Genomic DNA, 20,202 nt, shown 5'->3' on the forward strand with positions numbered 1-20,202 from the left:
GATTGATTCCTCCGTGTTCAATAATGTGTTCATTACAATGGCATTTCCTGGACAGCTGGGTCTGTTTAACCCCAGAGCTAAAACGACATTGAGAATTGAAGCAAATTCTCCAGTTGTGCCATTTTATTTCTTTCTTGCAACTCAGAAAACAAGTTTCTCCTGTAATCTTCTGGATCTTTTATCCACTCCAGGATTTGAAACTATACTTGGGACATCATCGGAAATGAAGAATCCATTGTCCTAGCCATTACAGTGTAGAATTATTAGCATGCTAGGACTGGGCCATAATTTGATGAAAGAAATCTAGCTGATGAACTTTTGACAACAGGGACAAATATTACATGCCTAAATAAGAATATTGGGGAAGTTTTAACCCCTTCCCCCTGCATGCATTCTGGGCCTTAATGACCAAGGCAAAATTAGCAGTTTCACTAGGTCTTTATTTAATTGGCTATAACGTTGTAGGAATCAAATGTATCCCTACAAATTTGGTATGGTTTTTTTCAGCAGAAACAGGGCTTTCTTTTGGTGGTTTATACTATAGGTTTTCTTCTTTGTTTTTTTTTTAAATTTTACAAAAATGCAAAAAAATGTAGACAAAAAAAATGTTTTCTTCAATTTATTGTGTAAAATTTTTTAAATAAATAATGTTTTTACTTTTGCATGCCTCTAGATTTATTTCTGAGTTTGTTCTGATTGCTTGGATACCAAATATGTTGGTGTTTGTTATCTCACGGGCACTTGGCAAGGCCTCAAACTAAAGGTGTCCAATTTGGCCTAAGGATGACTGTTTCCAAAGCTGATTTTTAGGCACCAGAGTGTCTTTGCAGAGGCCCTGTGGTGTCGGAAAATAAAAATACACTTAAAAATTACCCAATCTGGGAAAGAAGACCCCACAGATATAAAGACCCCCCCACCCAGAATTATCATTGACAGTTTCACTTTCGCATAAGGAATCCCTCCCTATTTTGGCTTTTGGTAATTCAGTAATGTGCTACTGTATGGTAAGTCTCAAAGCATGGGTAATTACACAGTCCTGGTTTTGAAGGGCAAAAGGGGCAATAAAAACGTGAATCTCTTCTTCGGCCATGTTTTCGGCAAACTTTGCATCTCTTCTGCCGATACTTTTGCGTCTCAGTGGCAGGGATAGGATGTAAGAAGTGACGCTCCGTGAGTCTCTTGACATCTTCTGATTCATGGTGTCCTACTTCCCCTCCTTCAAATAAAAGATGTTCAATAATTTTTTCTTGGAATTCCAGATATGTCATGGTTCCCTGGGCCTTTTTGAATATTATATAGGAATTGAACGTAGAAACCTGCATCAGATAAATTGCCACTTTCTTGTACCAGGCTCTAGTTTTCCTTTTGATCAAATAAGGTTGGAGAGCCTGGTCTGAAAGGTCGACGCCACCCATGTACTTGTTGTACTCTGTAATACAGAGCGGTTTCTGTCTGTTCGCAGTAGCGCCTCTCTCTCTGACAGAGACCTTGGTGTCAGTGTGTATAGTGCTCAGCATAAAAACCTCTCTCCGATCATTGCACTTAAGTGCAAGAAGTTCATCACTTGCGAAAGCAATGGATTCCCCCTTTGCCAGGCGCATTGAGAGAAGTTGTGGTGGCAATCCTTTGCGGTTTCTGCGAACCGTCCCACAGGCCCCTGTTTGGTCAGCGTGAAGACTTTTGAAAAGTGGCACACTAGAATAAAAATTGTCCGTGTATACTCTGTATCCTTTTTGAAGGAACGGCTGCATAAGGTCATAGACGATTTTTCCACTGACACCAAGGTTTTGTGGGCATCCTGGGGGATTTATTTCACGGTCTCTGCCCTCATATATATTGAAGCCGCATGTGTAACCGGTCTTACTCTCGCATATTTTATATAGCTTTACGCCATATCTCGCTCTCTTTGATGGTATGTATTGCCTGAAACACAATCTCCCCTTAAAATTTACTAGGGATTCATCCACACTCAAGTTCATGTCAGGAGTGTAGGATTTTAGGAATGAGTCTTTTAGCGCAGTAATAAAGGGCCTCAGCTTGTGAAGGCGATCGTGCCCGGGATCACTTCTTGGGAGGCTTTCTAAATTGTTACTAAAATGCAGGAAACGCATTAATACCTCATACCTGCTCCGGGACATTATTGATGAAAAAACTGGGGTTACATGAATAGGACTTGCTGCCCAGTAAGAACGGGTGGACGTTTTTTTTACAATGCCCATATTCAGAATGAGCCCTAAAAATTTTTTTATCTCGCGGACATTGGTAGGAACCCAGACCCTTGCATAACCACATGCAGGCTTTTCCGTCAAAAACTGCCTTGCAAAAAGGTTCGTCTGGTCCACAATTAATTGTAACAGCTCATCCGTAAAAAAAATATGAAAAAAATTGTGTGGGGCAAAATTCGTGGTGTCAAGGTTTATGCCCGGAGTTGACATAAATTGGGGCACCTGAGGGATAAAGTTTGATGCAGGATCCCAAAAAATTTGCGGTACTATTGGATTACTAGTTCCCGCAGTTGCGCCTGTGGATTCGGCAACAGCGGCATCTTCCATAGGGGGAGTTGTTGCGGAAGCGTCCGAAGCAGTACTTGTAGTTTCATCATAGCATATTTCCCCTTCTGATGCGGTTCCTGTGTCACTGCCTGAATCAGGGCACAAAATAGCATAAGCTTGCTCTGCGCTATAAAGTTTGCGCGCCATTCTAATAGGTTTCCTCTCTAATAGTAACAGTTTTTTTGTAACAAAATATATATTTTTTTTCTATAATTCTAATTTTTTTTTTTTTTGCTTTTTATGAGTTTTACTATAAAAATTTAAATAAAAGTAACTAAAAAAACAGGGGGGGGAGTTGTTACAATATAATGTGATGTTTCTTGACTGTAACGATTTGTTCGTTTCGATTTCGCAGGTCTCTGTCTCCTGTCACAAAACCACAACTGAGAGGAGAGACGGAGAGCAGAGGAGAGAGCCCGCTGTTTACACTAACAGCGGGTGGTGATCGCTGTGATAGGCTGTTCACAGCGGTCACCTCCTCCTATCAGAGGTTCCCATAACATTGTCTGCAAGCCTCCGCTGTCAGCTAACAGCTGAGGCTTGGAGATATACGCGCTGATTGCAGCGCGATCTCATTCTAAAGCGCCGACGTAGTTTGGCGGCGCTCTAGAATAAAGCCCACTAATGACCGCCGTAAAAAGACGTATCGGCGGTCATTAAGGGGTTAATAACAAAATGCATAAAAATACTTACACAATTCAACCAGATGCACCAAATATGTGTTTTAACTATTGAGTTGTGCTATTTTAATACATTTGGAGCAGTTTGCTCCATTTTCTCCAGCTCACAGTTGCAGACATACTATGGCTATGATAAATGTCTTATTGGATTACCTTTTCTCTTTTTTGTTTTATTTTTTTCCCCTCATGTATAAGCCTTTCTTATTTTATTCTAGTCGTGGGATGTGTAATTTAAGATGACCATTCAATTACCGCCAAGACTGTAGTCTCCCTTCATTTTCACATAAACATATATAGTCATCTCAATCAAGAATACATTTTTATGTAAATTAAGAGGAAGCCAAGCCACTGCCAGACACTTTGACCAGTGGCTTATGCCCCGACAGGACAAAGGATTGAGCATGTTGAAATCCAAACTGCCTGACACTCGTTTCCCTACGACAACTGCTGTCGGGGTACAGTAGGAACGCCCCCTTAGACGTTGGATCTTCAGCAATTTTTATTTATGTATTTTAATCTTTTTAGTAGATTTTTAACAATATACATAACACAGGTATTTTTACGTTTACAGACACTTATTCAGAAATACAGTGGATGTCAATCAATATGAACAATAAGGGAAAAATCGTTAAAACAGAAAGCAACCCGCCCTCCTACCATGATTGCTGCTTGCTTTACTATTACCTCGAGAAGATAGGTGTTCGGCCATGTAGAAACTGAAGAGTACCATGTAGTATCATGAATGGATTGTTGCAGTGACAGTCCTAATAAAAGATTGCCACATTGCAAAGAACCGCTTAGTTAGCCTCATATGAACGCTCATTCCTGATCATTGCCCTGTGCAAACAAAGCAACGATTAACTGATGAATGAGCAAACGATCGTTCATCTGCTGATCTGCTCGTTAAAGTGGCTAACAAAACAGGGTGATGTGTTGCGAACATGGTGGAAATTTATGGGGACGAAGGATCGTATTAACGATTGCTCTACTCCATATATAACCGATCGTTGCTCTATGTGAAAGGAGCAAATGATCGACGAGCTGTCTTGTTGATCGGCGCTTGTTTTAACGGCCCATATCGGGTGGTGTAAAAGTACCTTTCGGTTTTTTTCTGTAATGTAGTGTTTAGCCAATCATTTAGAAAAAGTTTATCCCACCAATTGTAATCTAATATATATGGACACTTTAAAATAAAAATGACTCAGATTGGGCAAGTGTAGATAAAGCGTTGCAACAGAAGTCAGTGTCAGCAAGATTAGTATGTAAATCCAATCTGAGCTTCTCACTTCTTGTATTGATGTTAGGTATTCTGTACATTCTTGAAAGTTTTATATGCAGATCTATATAATACCAGGGACACAAGAAATATCGCTGATGGAACAAGTATGGATATTCAGAGTAGATGTCCTAGCTCCCTGTGCAGGCGCGGTCTTTCAATATTGCACTTTCTCCTATCCTTTATCGTTTTAATAAACATGTACTTACTTCTGGTAATGGATTAGATCTAGATAGATTAGATCGAAATAGATTGATAGATAGATCTAGATAGATTGATAGATAGATCGAGATAGATAGATCTATATAGAGATACAATCTATCCTACTAATTGTTTTTATTCTGTACCATGATTTTTCTTTTACACCTAAATTTAACCTTGAACCTTTTGTATTATCAAGCATTGTGGTTACCATGGCGATGTCTCATGTGTTAATTATATAGCATTGCTGCTTTCAGGGCAGTTTATTTATTAGTTCACATCATAGTCCATGTGTCTGGGGATATGTTCTCAGAAGTATGACTGATTTTAATCTGAACATAATTTATCAACTATTCTTATGTACAGTTAAATAATACTGACTTTTATATGTACGGCCTTTTTACGGGGCCAGTTTTATAGACCATGAGGACTTGGGCGTCAATACATGTGCATTTTCTACTTGAGTACTGCCATATAATGCCAAATAATTTTCTATACAGTGCCCAGACAATAGTGTCATTCATTGCCCAAATAATACTGCCATATAATACTTAAATACATACAGAATGCACATATTACCATATAACACTGCCATATATTTCCAACATAGCACTGCAATTCTGAGTCGAAATAATAACCCCATACAAAGCCTATATAGTGAAGGGGTTCTTGAGATGGTTCAGGACACTGACAATTTACACTCGGGTTGCTCAATGCGGTCCAGTCCTTGGCGGACCCCTAGGAAACAAGCACCCTGGGCAATTACCTAGTTTTCCACCCCCTAAAACCAGCCCTGCCTTTTTAAACTATAAAGTATATGTCCGCTTAATAGTAGCTAGTTATGTCCTATGTGTCCACAGTGCCTACTCTGATAACACAAATTTTTTGCATATTATTAGTAGTAGTAATCATCCCACAATATAGCTGCCTCCTCTGTATGTGTCATTAAAGGGAAATAAACACATTTCTTTACCTAATGTATATTTTGCCATAACCACATGCTTCATAAATATGGCATAAACCTTAAAGGGATTATCCAGGTTTTGAAAATGTTTTGCTAATAGCGGCAAATTAGATAAATCTGCAAAAGAAGCAGTACTTGCCTATACTTTCCCCCGGCGATCCAGCACTAACACCCTGGCGGCACTCTTGGTGATTGTTTACATGCATGAAGCATGTGCCCGTGGCAGCCAATCGGTTCTTATGGCAGCGACATGAGAGCTGAGTATAGATTTGTGTTTTTTTGGTAGTTTTCCACAGCGGTCAATTCAGCTGAACATCCACACCAAATTAAAGCACCATTTGGTGCGAATATTGGGCCAGATATCCCTGCGGATTGTGGATCGGATACGTTGCGGACCTTTCAACACCATTTCCAGCTCGCGGGAATATACCCTTACACCACTTTCACCCGGTAGTATTTCAGTCAGTATTTTGGGAATTCAAAAGTAGAATTAAAACCTATACAGAGAACAAGTATAATGGAAATATGTGCGTCTCTTGAGTTTTTGGGACTCACTCCTGGTTTTGGCTTACAATTACTGATGCAAAATACTACCAAAATACTTCTGTGGGAAAGTGTCCTAATAGTCCTGGGCTGCATAAAAAAATCAGCTGGTTGTTATTGGAAACCGGCAACACGTTTGTGGACAGACACACCCATAACATCTTAGCTGAGCTCCAATGCTGCAGTAGGACTGTCGTTTTTATTATATCAGTGTCTGGTGTAAAACTAGAATTTCTTTCTAGAATCACTAGACGAATGTCTATGCAGATATTGAGCCAACAGCGCACGTTGGGACATTTTAGGCCTGAAGCCTACAGAATTGTGAATACAGCTCAGGTAACTGTGTAACAAGACAGCTCGTTGATTGGCGCTCGTTTGCTCCTTTCACAAGGAGCTATGGCTGGTGACGAGCGGTCGTTACTACCGTCGCTCCACTCCATAAACTTCCAATATGTCGGGAGCACATCTCCCTGTTTACACAGGGAGATGTGCTGCCGACAACAATAGGATTTATTGCTGCGTAATTGAGCAGATCAGCTGATCTGTATGTAGACTAAGGTGCTCACAGGTTAGTATATGCTTTAAGGCCCCATGCACATGACCGTATTTTCATCTTTCTGTAAATACGGATTCGTATTCATCTTTATCCGTACATATACGGAAGGGTGAACATAAATACGGTCCGCAATGCATCCGTATTTGATCCATATATACGGTTCAGTAAAAAAAAAAAAGGAGGGTACAAAATGATGTCTCCAACATGTTGCATAGCAACGCTTCCCTAAATATGGACGGTTTATGAATGCACATCTGTATTCGTCCTTGTTTACGGAAGTGCCCACAGGCTTCTATGGGAGTCTGTGTCATAATTACGGACAAGAATTGGACACGCTCTATAATTTTTTCAGCACGGACACCCATCTGTAAAAATACTGAAAGGTGTCAGTGGCCAATAGAAATGAATGGGTCTGTAATTACGGATTAAATATACGGTCGTGTTCATGGGACCTTAGACAACTTCTTCCTAAAATGAATACTGGCCAACAAATTGGCCAATGTATGTTCTGCTCAGCATGCTATGAAAATCAAACATGGTGGATGGAATTGAAGATCGAAAGCCTTAGAGTATCTGGCAGCCGCCCATACATATTAGATCATCGGTGGAATGTACCAGCAGGAATCTAATACATGTGGTTGGCTTTACATTTCCTATATGGCTTCTGACACCATGTAAGACAACTGTGAAACAATAATCTCTGTGTTTCTTTTGAGGAAATCTGCCCGATAGCTGCAGGAGTAGTCACATATCTGCATTTAGCAGTCAGAGCAGTGTGTATCTTCTGATGTTTTCTGCATTGAATGCAACAATCTTGTTCATCTGGTTTCTCCAAGAATTGTTGACGTAAATGTCACTTCTGTGACTAGGAAGTACGGTGTGTATAATTGTAATAGAGATATTTTACTATTGCATAAACACACATTTTGTCACATTTCTTACCATTCATTTTTATGTCATGCATTGAACAGTGTGTGACACCTTTGCTGTCATGTGCTATGTTGTGCTTCACAGCCCGTAACGCGCATGCGCTGTCACTTCTGTTCTTGCGGTCTCTGCTGTTCTCGAGATAACAGCAGGGGCTGCGCATGCGCATTACAACAGAATAAGCTATATACACCACGTCACAAGTGACATGTCATATACCCGGCAAAGAATTCAAGATCAACAAAGCGGCCAGAGCCAGTGCAGAGAGTGACGTCACCCGTCAAGTACCCCACGGCAGGATCTGGAAACGGGGCCACTTTGGAAAATGTAAGTATATTACAAATGTATTTACATTTATAAATTACAAGCATTAACACAAAGTCATTCAATCTCGGACAACCCCTTTAACTCTAAATATACAATATGGCTCACACACAGAGCTGGTGACCATTTTCATCTCTTAAAACAGGGGAGCTATAGTCTATATAGTATGTGTCCCATTTACAAAGGTTTCAATAAAAGCAATTACCTGATATTCAGTACTGTACAAAAACATAGCAGTCCAACATCACTAACGTGATAAATTAACGTTTCTGGTAAAAGTGATATTCCTACATAATAAATAATTTACTTGTAAGTGTAGTAGAAAAAAAACCCAGAGCCAACAGTTTGGACATGCATGCCGCTCATTATGAGTAATTGAAAGGGACTTGTTCAAAATAATAGCAGTGAGGAGGTACATTGGTGAAGTCATTCATTCTGTGGAATAACAGGTGTCAGATTTGGTCCTTATTTAAGGTAGGAGGGTGAGAAGTCCTGCACATGTTGGTTATAGTGCATTTACTTCTGAAAAACTGGGGAAAATGGGTCGTTCCAGACAATGCCCTGATGAAAAACGTACTTTGATTAAAAAGTTGATTGGAGAGGGAAAAACCTATAGGGAAGTGCAGCAAATTATAGGCTGCTCAGCTAAAATGATTTCAAATGCCTTGAAGTGGCAACCAAAACGTGAAAGACGCAGAAGGAAGCGGGGAACTACTGTTTGAATGGATCGAAGAAAAACCAAAATGGCAAAGGCTCAGCCAATGATCACCTCCAAAAAGATCAAGGAAGATCTGAAGTTACCAGCGAGTACTACTACATCAGAAGACGATTAAGTGGAGCCAAGTTACCAGCAAGAACTCCCCGCAAAGTCCCGTTGTTGAAAAAAGACATGTCCTGTCCTGAATAGGTTAAATTTTGCCAAGGAACACATTAACTGGCCCGAAGAGAAATGGCGCAACATTTTGTGGACTGATGAAAGCAAAATTGTTCTTTTTGGGTCTAGTGCCCGCAGACATTGTCAGACGACCCCCGAGCACTGAATTCTAGCCACAGTACCCTGTGAAGTCAGTAAAGCACGGTGCTGCAAAAATCATGATATGGGGATGGTTCTCATACCATGGTGTTGGGCCTATTTATCGCATACAAGGGATCATGGATCAATTTGAATATATCAAAACGCTTAAGGAGATCACATTGCCCTCTGCTGAAGAAGTAACACCCTCGAAATGGGTCTTTCAACACGACAATGACCCAAAACACTCCAGTAAGCGTACAACATCATGGCAACAGACAAACAGGATTGAGGTAGTGCAGTGACCAGCCCAATCCCCTGACCTCGAATTCCATAGAGACTTTGTGAGGTGACATCAAAAATGCGGTTTATGAGGCAAAACCCAAAAATGTCGAAGAACTGTGCAATGTCGTCCAATCTCCCTGGACTGGAATACCTGTTCAGAGGTGCCAGGTGTTGGTCGACTCCATGCAACACGTATGTCAAACAGTTCTCAGAAACAATGGTTATGCCACTAAATATTAGTTCTGTAAAGTGAAATCTGAACCATTTTTTCAGCTTATACAATCAATTTTTGAGTTTTTAAAGAAAAATACTGGCACTGCTATTTTTTTTGAACAGCCTTTAGGCTATGTTCACACGGAGTATTTTGCAGGAGGAATATCTGCCTCAAAATTCCGTTTGGAAGTTTGAGGCAGATTTTCCTCTCCCTGCACGCCGATTTTCGCGGCGATTTTCGTGCCGTTTTTCGCCCGCGGCCATTGAGCGCCGCGGGCATAAAACACCGAAATACGCTTTCTCCTGCCTCCTATTGAAGTCAATGGGAGGTCAGAGGCGTAAACGCCCGAAGATAGGGCATGTCGCTTCTCTTTCCAGCGAGGCAGTTTTACTGCTCGTGGGAAAAAGACGCCGACGCCTCCCATTGAAATCAATGGGAGGCATTTTAGGGCCGTTTTTGCCGAGTTTTGCGACGCGGTTTCCGCGTCAAAAAACTCGGCAAAATACTCCTTCTGAACATAGCCTAAATATTCCTTTTTCTTTACTTTCTGTAAAGGATTAACACAAACTGGATAAATGTTGTTATTGGTTTGAATTGGAATTGAATGTGTAATATTTTCAGTGCATTTAGGCAAATAAAAGTTTATTAGAATGATTTTGCGCTTTATTTGCCTTTTTAAAAAATCACAGCTTTTTTAACACTACTGTAGCTGTTATTTATGCAATTACCTGATCTAGCCACTTGACATAAGGAGTATTTGATGGTTGGTCAGTCAAAAATCATTACATTCAAGGTCCGTTTAAGCGTTGTTGGTAAAATGGTTTGTTTCTAAGGATTCCCAATGTTTTCCTTCCTTCTAGACTTGCTTTCTAGTCTTTGTTGTCGCTCTTTAATCTGATTAATGATAGGGGTATGATGGTCTCTAGTATCAGTCTTTAGTGCCCTCTGATCTATGGTGTGCCTGAGATAAAACATATCTATTTGATATGAGTACTGTGGTCAAGAAGGCAATCCACGAGTGTAGAAAATTGGGATCGACAGATGGTAAGTAGCAAATCATCAAGAAAGCACTAGTACTAAACGGATGTGTCTATTGAAGCTCTACAACTTTACACTACAATGGCCGTCATGTCAGCTGTCTGCAGGTAACTATATTCTGTTGAGAAGATACAAATCGGTATCTTTCACATGGAGATTGCAACCTCTGTTAAATGAAGTACCTTTGGAGCCCCTTAAAAAAAATTGTCAATTGCATGAATAGCAGCTCCCTAACATAATGTCATATTTGAAATTGCTCATGTTAGGCTCTGTTCATTTTAGTGTATTGGCCTCAGTTTATAGCAGAGCCATGACCGATGTGATGGATCCGCTATGTTCCAGAGGATAGGGGATACATGTGTGATTGCTGGGGGTCCGACCGCTAGGACCCTCAGCAATGAGGAGAATGGGGGACAAAGTCCCCCGAATTGCTCCATGAGCATGGAGCGCTGGTGTGCATGCTCGACCGCCGCTCCATTCACTTCTATGGAGCTGCCGGAAACAGTGGTCCTGGAAGTCCGATAGAAATGGAGCGCTGACTGAGCTTGTGCACCAGCGCTTCATTTTCATGGAGAACTTCGGCTGACTTTTGGTCCTCTGTTCTCCTCGCCGGGGGTCCCAGCGGTTGGACCCCCAGTGATCATATGTGTATCCCTTATCCTGTGGCTAGGGGATACAAGTGTTTTGTGGTAAAACCCCTTTAACAATTTTTAGATATTTTCTATATATGACTTTGTAAGTATAGATTAATATTAGTGTTCTGAGCATTATTGAGTCAAGTGTTAAGGGCCACCGCAAGCACAGGTCACTTAGATCGCAGATGATGCTTCTCTTTAATCCGATTTGGTTGCCATTTCATCATTAACCCTTTGTATGCAGAAGGCCCCACGAGACTGAACTGCCATTTGGACCATGATACTTCTAAGCAGGTTTTCTGTATTTAAAGTAAAATGCTAGCCTCTCCAGCATGACTCTAGCCAGGCAGCATCTCTTGGCTGCAATTAAAAGCTGCTTTGTTTTCCATCCTGCATGTGTTTATTTTGTAAGCCAAGACAACGCAGTATGAAATATGGGATTTCGCTCCAACCACGAACACAACCGGGATTACTGCATAATGTAATGCAATGAGTCGGGCTTTAGTGTTGCTGTGGGCCCTGAGCTGTGTGCATCGTTTTCTACCTTCCTGTGTTTACAGGCTGACACTATAATAAATAACTGCAGCATTTGTACCGTTGTGCTGCGTACAGTGCAGAAGCGAACAGATGTTTATTAAGTAGATAGGGGATTCTCGGGGTATTGATTTGTTTTCAAGTGGGGTAAGGGCTAATTATGGTCATTTTATGTGGTCATGTTTTGTGGGATGAGTGTATGTTCTATGAGTGTAAAGAATGTTTGAGCTGATCAGATATTTTATTTTACTATGTATAATAGCCGGACAAGCCATTATTCAGATGTGTGATTTATTAGGCCTTTAGACCGTAAAGATGGTAACACAGCTCTTGATCAGCAGGTCCAGCCTATTAGGGTAGGAACACACACCGCGTAAACACTGCGGATTTTCCGCAAAGGATTTCATTGCGTAAAATCCACAGGATAATATAGTAGCAGCAGTGTGGGTAAGATTTAAACAAATCTCATCCACACACAGCGGGGAAAAAAAAGCCGGAAAAACGTTCATAAATTGAGCGGCGGTGCGGTTTTGATGCAGCATGTCAATTAATACTGTGGAATTGCTCTTCTGTTGCGGATTTTCCCCATTGAAGTCAATGGGGTGATAAAACCCGCAACAAAGTGCAATGTGTTGCGAATTTTGCAGTGGAAACGCTGCGATTTCACTGCAAAAAACACAAATAAAAAAAAAATTAAAAAAATAATAATAATATATATATAATATATATATATATATAAAAATAAATAAATAAAGCTCATACTTGCCCCCTGCAGTAGTCCTAGCAACCCGATCCTCTCTTCTGAGTGCAGCCTGGCCTCCTCGGATGATGTTTCACCCCATGTGACTGCTGCAGCCAATCCAAGGCTACAGCGGTCACATGGACTACAGCGTCATCACAGGAGGCCGGGCTACGCTCAGAGGAGAGACACGTGTCTCCATAACTACGGGCAGGTAAGTTTTCGTTGCTGCAGGATTTCTGCAGCGGATACGCCACCCGAAAAACTGTGCCACAATTTGGTGCGGTTTTTCGGAAGGAATTCCCTGCGGCTACCAGAATGGGTACGCTGTCGCAGCATGTTTGTCCTGATTCCGCCTAGTGGGTTCCTAACCTTAGGGATGCCCAGGTTAGGGTCAATCTACTACAACACCAACATTTCTTGAGGGTCCTGTCCTTCCTGTATGTTCATCACGCCTACAGGAGTGGTTCATATGTATAGGAAATGATCCGTTTTGTCTATTGGTTAACAAAGGGTTAATTTATTTGTACAGATAACCAGAGTGGTGTCACGATCCACTTTGTCAAATGCCTTCGTTTTCTTGATCAGGAGGAATCCGACCAAAATCTCTGCAACCAATAAAAATCTATGAAACATTTGGAAAAAAAAACAAAAAACAAACGTGTCAGAGCCCTCTTTCACACAGCAGTGTTTTGCATCAGTATTTATAAGCCAAAACCAGGAGTGGGAAAAAAATAGAAACAATACAATGAAAAGATTTGTACCCATACTGTACACACGATTTTTACGGAGGCACATAGAGTTAATTTTTTCACAGAGATTCATACAAAATCCGTGATAATGAAAAATCGTGGCATGTTGTATTGTATCCCGTATTACGGAGAAAAAGGTGCTGCAATATGGAATAGTCACATGCAGGCCTGAAGATTGTGTGCTTATTTTCTAGTGCTTTGAAAGTCAGGGCTAAGGCTGAAATCACACATGCAGTTTGGGGTGCAGTTTTTCAGCCGAAGCCAGAAGTGGATTCAAAAGGGAAGTATAAAAAAAAGGATATATACTTTTCCATCCTTTTGAATTCACTTTGGCTCAAAAAACTGCACCTCAAACTACATAAAAAACGTCACGTGTGAATCCAGCCTAATTTCACGCTGCAGTATTCTGGTCAGTATTTTGTTTCAGTATTTGTAGCCACAAACAGGCCTAAGTCCAAAACATGGAATCTACTCTACAATTATTCTTTGTGTAAGTTCCACTCCTAGTTTTGGCTTCCAAAAACTAATTCTAAATACTGAACAAAACAGGGCAGATAAGGGTAATAAGGCCTCATGCACACGACCGTGCTCGTAATTACGACTCGTAATTACGAGCACGGGCGGCCACGGGCAGCCGGCCGCTTTTGCGAGCCGTGCTGCCATTATAAAGTATAGCAGCACGGCCCGTAAAATGAAAAAATAGAACATGTTCTAATTTTTTAACGGCACGGGCACCTTCCCGTGAGAAAACGGGAAGGTACCCGTGACTAACAGAAGTCTATGGGCCCGTTATTGCGGGTCGTAATTACGACCCGCAATAACGGGTGTTTTTACGGTAAGTATAATCTTTTTTTCTGAGTTGGGATTTTTGCGGCGGAATCGCAGCTTTTCTGCCGCAAGAATCGCAACACCTGCAATTTGTTGCGGCTTTTACCTCCCCATTGAATACAATGGGAAAGACCCTCAACAGAAAAGCAGCGATTTCTGCCAATTTATGTTGGGTATAAAAAAAACGCACCACTGGTCAATTTATGAACGTTTTTTTCAGCAGATTTTTTACGCAGAGTGTGGATGAGACTTGTTCAAATCTCATTCACTTTGCTACTGTAATAGGCTGCGGATTTTCCGCAATTAAATACATTGCGGAAAATCTGCAGTATTTACACTACCTGTGAATCCAGCCCAAGGGTGGCCTTAGGACCCTTTTAAACGGGCGTATTTTGTAAGCCATAGCCAGGAATGGGACCAATACTTTGAGGTACAGATCTTTCCGTTCGGGCCTGTTCACGTCAGTGTTGCTTTTCCGTTCATGGGTTCCGTTGCAGCTTTCCGTCGGAGGAACCCATGAACAGAAAGCCAAACGTAAACTAAAGCGTCCGTTTGCATTACCATTGATTTCAATGGTAATGCTTCGGTTTGCCTTTGTTACTGTTCCGTAAGGTTTCCGTTTTTTTTTCACAAAAACAAAAGCACAGTCGACAAACCGAAACCAAGGCAAACGGAAGCGTTACCATTGAAATAGATGGTAACGCAAACGGAAGCTTTAGTTTCCGTTTGGCTTTCCATCATGGGTTCCTCCGATGGAAAGCTTCAATGGAACCCATGAACAGAAAAGCAACGCTGATGTGAACACAGCCTTATTTTTCTCTGTTGATGTACCCCTCTAGGTTTTAGCTTACAAATACAGATGCAAAATACTGCCTTGTGAAAGGTTGCTTTATCGGCTATTCCCAAATTTATCATCTATTTTTTTTTTTTTCTTGTGAACTATTGCTCCTAAGACGGATGGTTGCTCAATGGTAGGGTCAGGTCTTCATAGACGTGCTTTATGGGAAGTCATTTGCTGTGAGATGCTGTTATGCAAAGGGGAGGATGTCATTCTAAGGGTATGTTCACACGGCCAAATTTCAGACGTATACGAGGCGTATAATGCCTCGTTTTACGTCTGAAAATAGGGCTGCAATACGTCGGCAAACATCTGCCCATTCATTTGAATGGGTTTGCCGACGTACTGTGCAGACGACCTGTAATTTACGCGTCGTCGTTTGACAGCTGTCAAACGACGACGCGTAAATATACTGCCTCGGCAAAGAAGTGCAGGGCACTTCTTTGCCACGTAATTTGAGCCGTTCTTCATTGAAATCAATGAAGCACGGCTCAAGGTTTACGAGCGTCTCAGACGCCTCGTAAATTACGAGGAGGAGCTTTTACGTGTGAAACGAGGCAGCTGTTAACAGTCTGTCTTTTCACACGTAACTGCCTCTCAGCGTGTGAACATACCCTTAGTGTGGTGGTGCTCATTAGGGGAAGGGCTCGCTAAGTTAATGTTTACATAGAAGGGGGTGTTGGAAGGTAGGGGGCTCAGGTGCACTTAGTGTATTCACTTCTTGCAGACAGAGTAATGGGCACTGTGGCAGCTAATTTATTGTGGCAGATCATTGTGAAGAGGCCAGGCTACCTCCCTAGTGTCAGGGTTATATGATTGGTAGTTTAACTCCTGCAGTACTGGGGTCAACTGCATCACTATCTATCTAATATATATATATACCTCTCTCTCTCACACTTTCTATATATATTTATATAGTGTGTCTGTTCACTTATAATTGCTGTGCACTTCTCCAGGATGGCATGTCGTGATTACTATGGTTATATTTGTCTCATACTTCTCTTGTGTATTGCTTCACCTTAACTCCAGAGATGTAAATAAGAAATCCCTAGATAGATTAAACCCTATCAAGACAAATGTTATCGTTTGTATTAACTATTGGGCTTATTGGTTTATGTTTCTGTGGTCCAAATGACTTTTACTTAGAAAATTGTTCTGATTGTAGCAAAAAAAACAATAATAATTCAATTGAATATTTGCAGTGTGTAGAGATTCTCAGATGTTTGTAGATAAATGCAAGCATAATATTAAAATGACTGGTGGAAGAGAAAGGCGCAGATCTTCTTTGTTTGGGAACCATTGTTTTGTCCTTGTACAGATAATATTTGACTTTATAACTACTTTATTCGATTTCTCTTCGACTTTACTGCAAGATATAAGATAAAGAAGAAATAACTGCTTGATGCACCCATGTTTTTATTGCCACAATTGGGAATGGATTTTACAGGGAAGAGAGAGAATAATGCTGGGTCCGCACATAGCGAAAATATTGTATTGTGGAAAATTCGCTGCATAATACAGTAGCAGCATAGTGGATGAGATTTGAACAATTCTCATCCACACGCTGCGTAACAAATCTGCCAAAAAAACTGTTCAAAAATTAACCTGCGGTGTGTTTTTTAAACCGCACCATGTCAATTTATGCTGCGGAATTGCTGGCTTTCTTTTGCTGTTTTTTCCCATTGAGTTCAATGGGGAGGCAAAACCCGCAAGAACTAACAGATGTTGCGATTTTTGCTGCAGAACAGCTGCGATTCCGCTGCAAAAATGGCAACGCGGCGGGAAAAAAAGGTTATACTTACCTAGATCTCTCTGCTTCTGCGTCCAACCCGGCCTCCAGGGCTGATGTTTCATCCCATGAGACTGCTGCTGCCAATCACAGGCTGCAGCGATCACATGGGATGAAAAGTCATCCCAGGAGGCCGGGCTGCAGGACGGCAGAGGGATGCATCACCATGGCTACGGGTAAGTATAGACTTTTTTTTTTTTTTTTTAATGTGCTGTTTTCCACAGCGGACCTTTCCGCCTGAAAAACTGCACCACGATTTGGTGATTTATTTTCAGCCGGAATTCCTTGTGGGGACCAGGGCGTATACACTGTGTACTTTAACGCAGCATGTCCGTCCTGCGTGAACATAGTTGAATAATGAAATTCACCGCACACAAAAACAATGGAGGCGATTTACTAATCAGGAGAGTGCATCTATCTAGACTTGCTAGATCCTTTTCTCCCCCTTATACCACCTTTGATTTGGTCTAATTTGCCACAGAATTTTGTGCCATATCTTTGGCACATTTTAAGCCACACCCCTTTTCTGTTAATCGCTGCCCCTTTTCCGTAACAACTTTTTTTTTTTTTTTTTTTTAGTGTCTAGAGAAGTGCAAACTTCTGTTCTAAAATGAAATGCGCTAAATTGTGGCACTTCTTTTGAGACATTCTAGGTGAAACACATTAACAAGTTTTCCCCCGATGTTTTCTGTACATTTCTTTGTTACATCATACGCAGATTATAAAGCGCAGTGTGAAAGGAGTCTAACTAGGCAGATGCCTACAATTTGTAACAATTTTGTCAGAGGAGAAATCAAGGCCCTATTTACAGGCGCATTTTTATGTTATAGGAGGTAATTGTAATATTCAGTTGGGCTCTGTTCACACTGGCACCGTGACTTCCGATTTCACAGAACCATAACGGATATGTTTTGCTATGGATCTATTCTAGATGGACCTGATTGACTTAGGTTGTGTTCAGATCTGTGTTAAGGGTTCCATTTATAACGGGAACCACAACGATGCGACGGACCCCAGCAGACCCTATTGACTTATAATGGGTTATGACTGGGTGTCCAATGTTTCAAGAGGAAAAATAGCAATAGCGGTTTTTTTCCTGTCAAAACAATGGAATCTGCGACGGTCACTCCTAACAGAGCCTCCGACCCAGATGTGAACATAACCATAGACTGTCAGGTGTCTGTATTTTATTTTTACTGGGGGGGGGGGGGGGGTCTATTGAGACACTGGAAGTCCTATATGGCCAAAAATAGATTGCAAGCAAAAATTTGAGGCATTGCCCATAGCAACCAATCATATGCCAGCTTTTATTTGTTTCACTGCAATTAAGATAATGAAAGGTGTCCTCTGATTGGTTGCTGTATGGGCTCCATTGCTCCTTAGGGTAGTTGTTTTGAGCCCCCATTGAATGTAATGAGTTGTGTGTGGGCTGCCGTCCTGCACGGTGCTGTATAGTAACGCGGTCATAGTTTTGCGCTGCTTTGTTCCCCTATGTACGGTCATGGGCTGTATATAATAACAGCCGTGTGTGCATTATGGATGTACAGGAGGATGACGGCGGCTGTATGTGTTCTGTAGCTCCGGCCTCTCCTCCTCCTCCCTCCCCTCCTCTTCTCGCCGCTCCCCCTCCCGTCTCCCCACCCCTGTGCCCTCCTATTCGCAAGCTCCGGGTGCCTGCACCTCGCTCTCTGTCAGTTTCCTGCGGGCTCTGCTCGCTGCTTTCCCGGTCTCCTCATGTCGTTCCCGTCAGAGCTGCCCCAACCGGGGTACAGCCGGCAGCCTGGAGCGGCGAAAAGCGGGGAGAGAAGGGGGTGAGGCTCCCCCTACACCCCCCGGTGTGCTGCGGCTCAGAAGTCTGCACTAGAGTACCCCGGCGGTGGGGGGCGCTCTCTCCTAAGCGGTCATGTATTTATTAGACCCTGCGCCCCCCCAGATGGAGCGGGGCACCCCGCAAAGGAAAACCGTGTACCGGATTTCTCTGACTCTGGTGAAGAAGGAGCAGCTGGACGAGACACGGCTGGAGAGGTGCCCGGAGGAGGAGGAAGGGGGAGAGGAGCAGGACACCTTCCCCCCGCCGCATCAGGGACTCAGGAATTTCAGAACCCGTAGCACTGGGCAGCTGGAGCTGGGACGACTCCGGGTCACCCGGGCATCACCGAGAACGAGCGGCGGGGAGATTGGTAAGGACAAGACCCCCAGCCCTGGAGATGCTGCATTGGCCAGCCGGGCCGGAGACAGGGTATCGCCGGTGCTGGAGTCTCCATGGGACCGCAGTACAGGAACCTCACCATCTGATGCTCTCCGGGGGGCGCTCAGTGCCCCTCAGGATTACAATGTGCCAGAGACATATCATATGGAGGAGGCCTCTCCCGCTGCATCAGGGTCACCAGCCCTGTCTAAAACTGGGGACTGGGCTAAGACTGGAGCAGAGGGGGCCTGGGATAGGAGACACCCCAGCCTCCTCCGGAGAAGCTTCAGCTTCAGACACTGGAATGGAGAACTGCTCAGGATCAGGAGTCTGACCAGGGAGAAGCATCACAGCAGCTCCAGCTGCCTCACTCACCAGAGGGTAGAGGAGTCCAGGGCGGCAGTGCCCAGCAGTGCCCCATGCCCCGCAGAGAAAAGGAACACCTTAGATGTGGGGGAAGTGTTACACAAGACTGACCCACTATCTGACCTGGAGAGATGGGAGAGGAGCAAAAGCAAGAACAGGACCCTGGATAACAGTGACCTGCACAATCTCTCTGAGCAGATGGAGATGGACAGGAGAGGGCAGGAGAAGAGGCTGCTCAGGTTCTTCAGTGGCATCTTCTCCAGGAAGGATGGTTCTCCAGTGTCTTTCTCTAGCCCCGGGGGTCGGTCGCCCAGGTCCAGTCACTCTAGGTCAAGGAGCTACTTCAGCAGCTTAAAAAGACCTGCAGCAGTGGACAATGTCCAGTCCAGCTCTGAGAGTGTCAATGGGTCCCCTTATAAAGGTGCTATTCTTTTATCTCCTTACACCATACAGCAGGTTTCACATAAATGGTTTGATATGGTTGTTTTAAATGTATAAGGGGAACTTTGTATCAATACCAGACCTTGTATGAATTGTAGCATTGTTTTAATGTCGTTTTTTTTATTTGGCCTGTGCACCAGAAAATATTGCACACTATGGAATAAGCAGGCTAATGTGAAAAATGAATAATATTTATTGGTAGGATCCCTGGTAAATGGCGCACATTGTTGTTAAATATGGCACACAGTATACCATTTTATGGAGAGCAACATACTGATACATTTTGCATAGTGTGTTTTTGCTACCCAGTGGCATAAAAGCAATGTATATGGTGTTACCCTGGTATAGGACACACATTACATGTACCCAGATGCCTTATTTTACTCAGCAGTGCCGGAAGTGCTCTGTGACAGGTGAAGTATTAAGAGGGATGAGGGTCTGTGTGTGTGTAGAGGTTTTGTTTGCGGTGTCTGCAGGTATTTGGGTAAGGAGGTATACAAGAGAGCACATGTCTTAACTT

The 20,202-nt window shown here is 42.6% G+C and overlaps 1 protein-coding gene across 7 annotated transcripts in view; it reads left to right on the forward strand.

Moving 5' to 3' along the window:
• Positions 1–20,202, forward strand: part of AGAP1 (ArfGAP with GTPase domain, ankyrin repeat and PH domain 1) — a 363,380-nt gene that overhangs the window by 150,708 nt on the left and 192,470 nt on the right. For 4 of the 7 annotated variants that reach the window (XM_075829602.1, XM_075829604.1, XM_075829603.1 and 1 more), the window contains exon 1: positions 18,320–19,662. The exons of the other annotated variants lie outside the window; for them this stretch is intronic. In XM_075829602.1, coding sequence (XP_075685717.1) covers positions 18,591–19,662 — 1,072 coding nt within the window. In that variant the 5' untranslated portion in view covers positions 18,320–18,590. Of the gene's footprint in view, positions 1–18,319; positions 19,663–20,202 lie in introns of those variants that run through there. 7 annotated transcript variants of the gene reach the window in all.

The sequence above is a fragment of the Rhinoderma darwinii genome, chromosome 6, assembly GCF_050947455.1.
Source record: "Rhinoderma darwinii isolate aRhiDar2 chromosome 6, aRhiDar2.hap1, whole genome shotgun sequence".
NCBI lineage: Eukaryota > Metazoa > Chordata > Amphibia > Anura > Rhinodermatidae > Rhinoderma > Rhinoderma darwinii.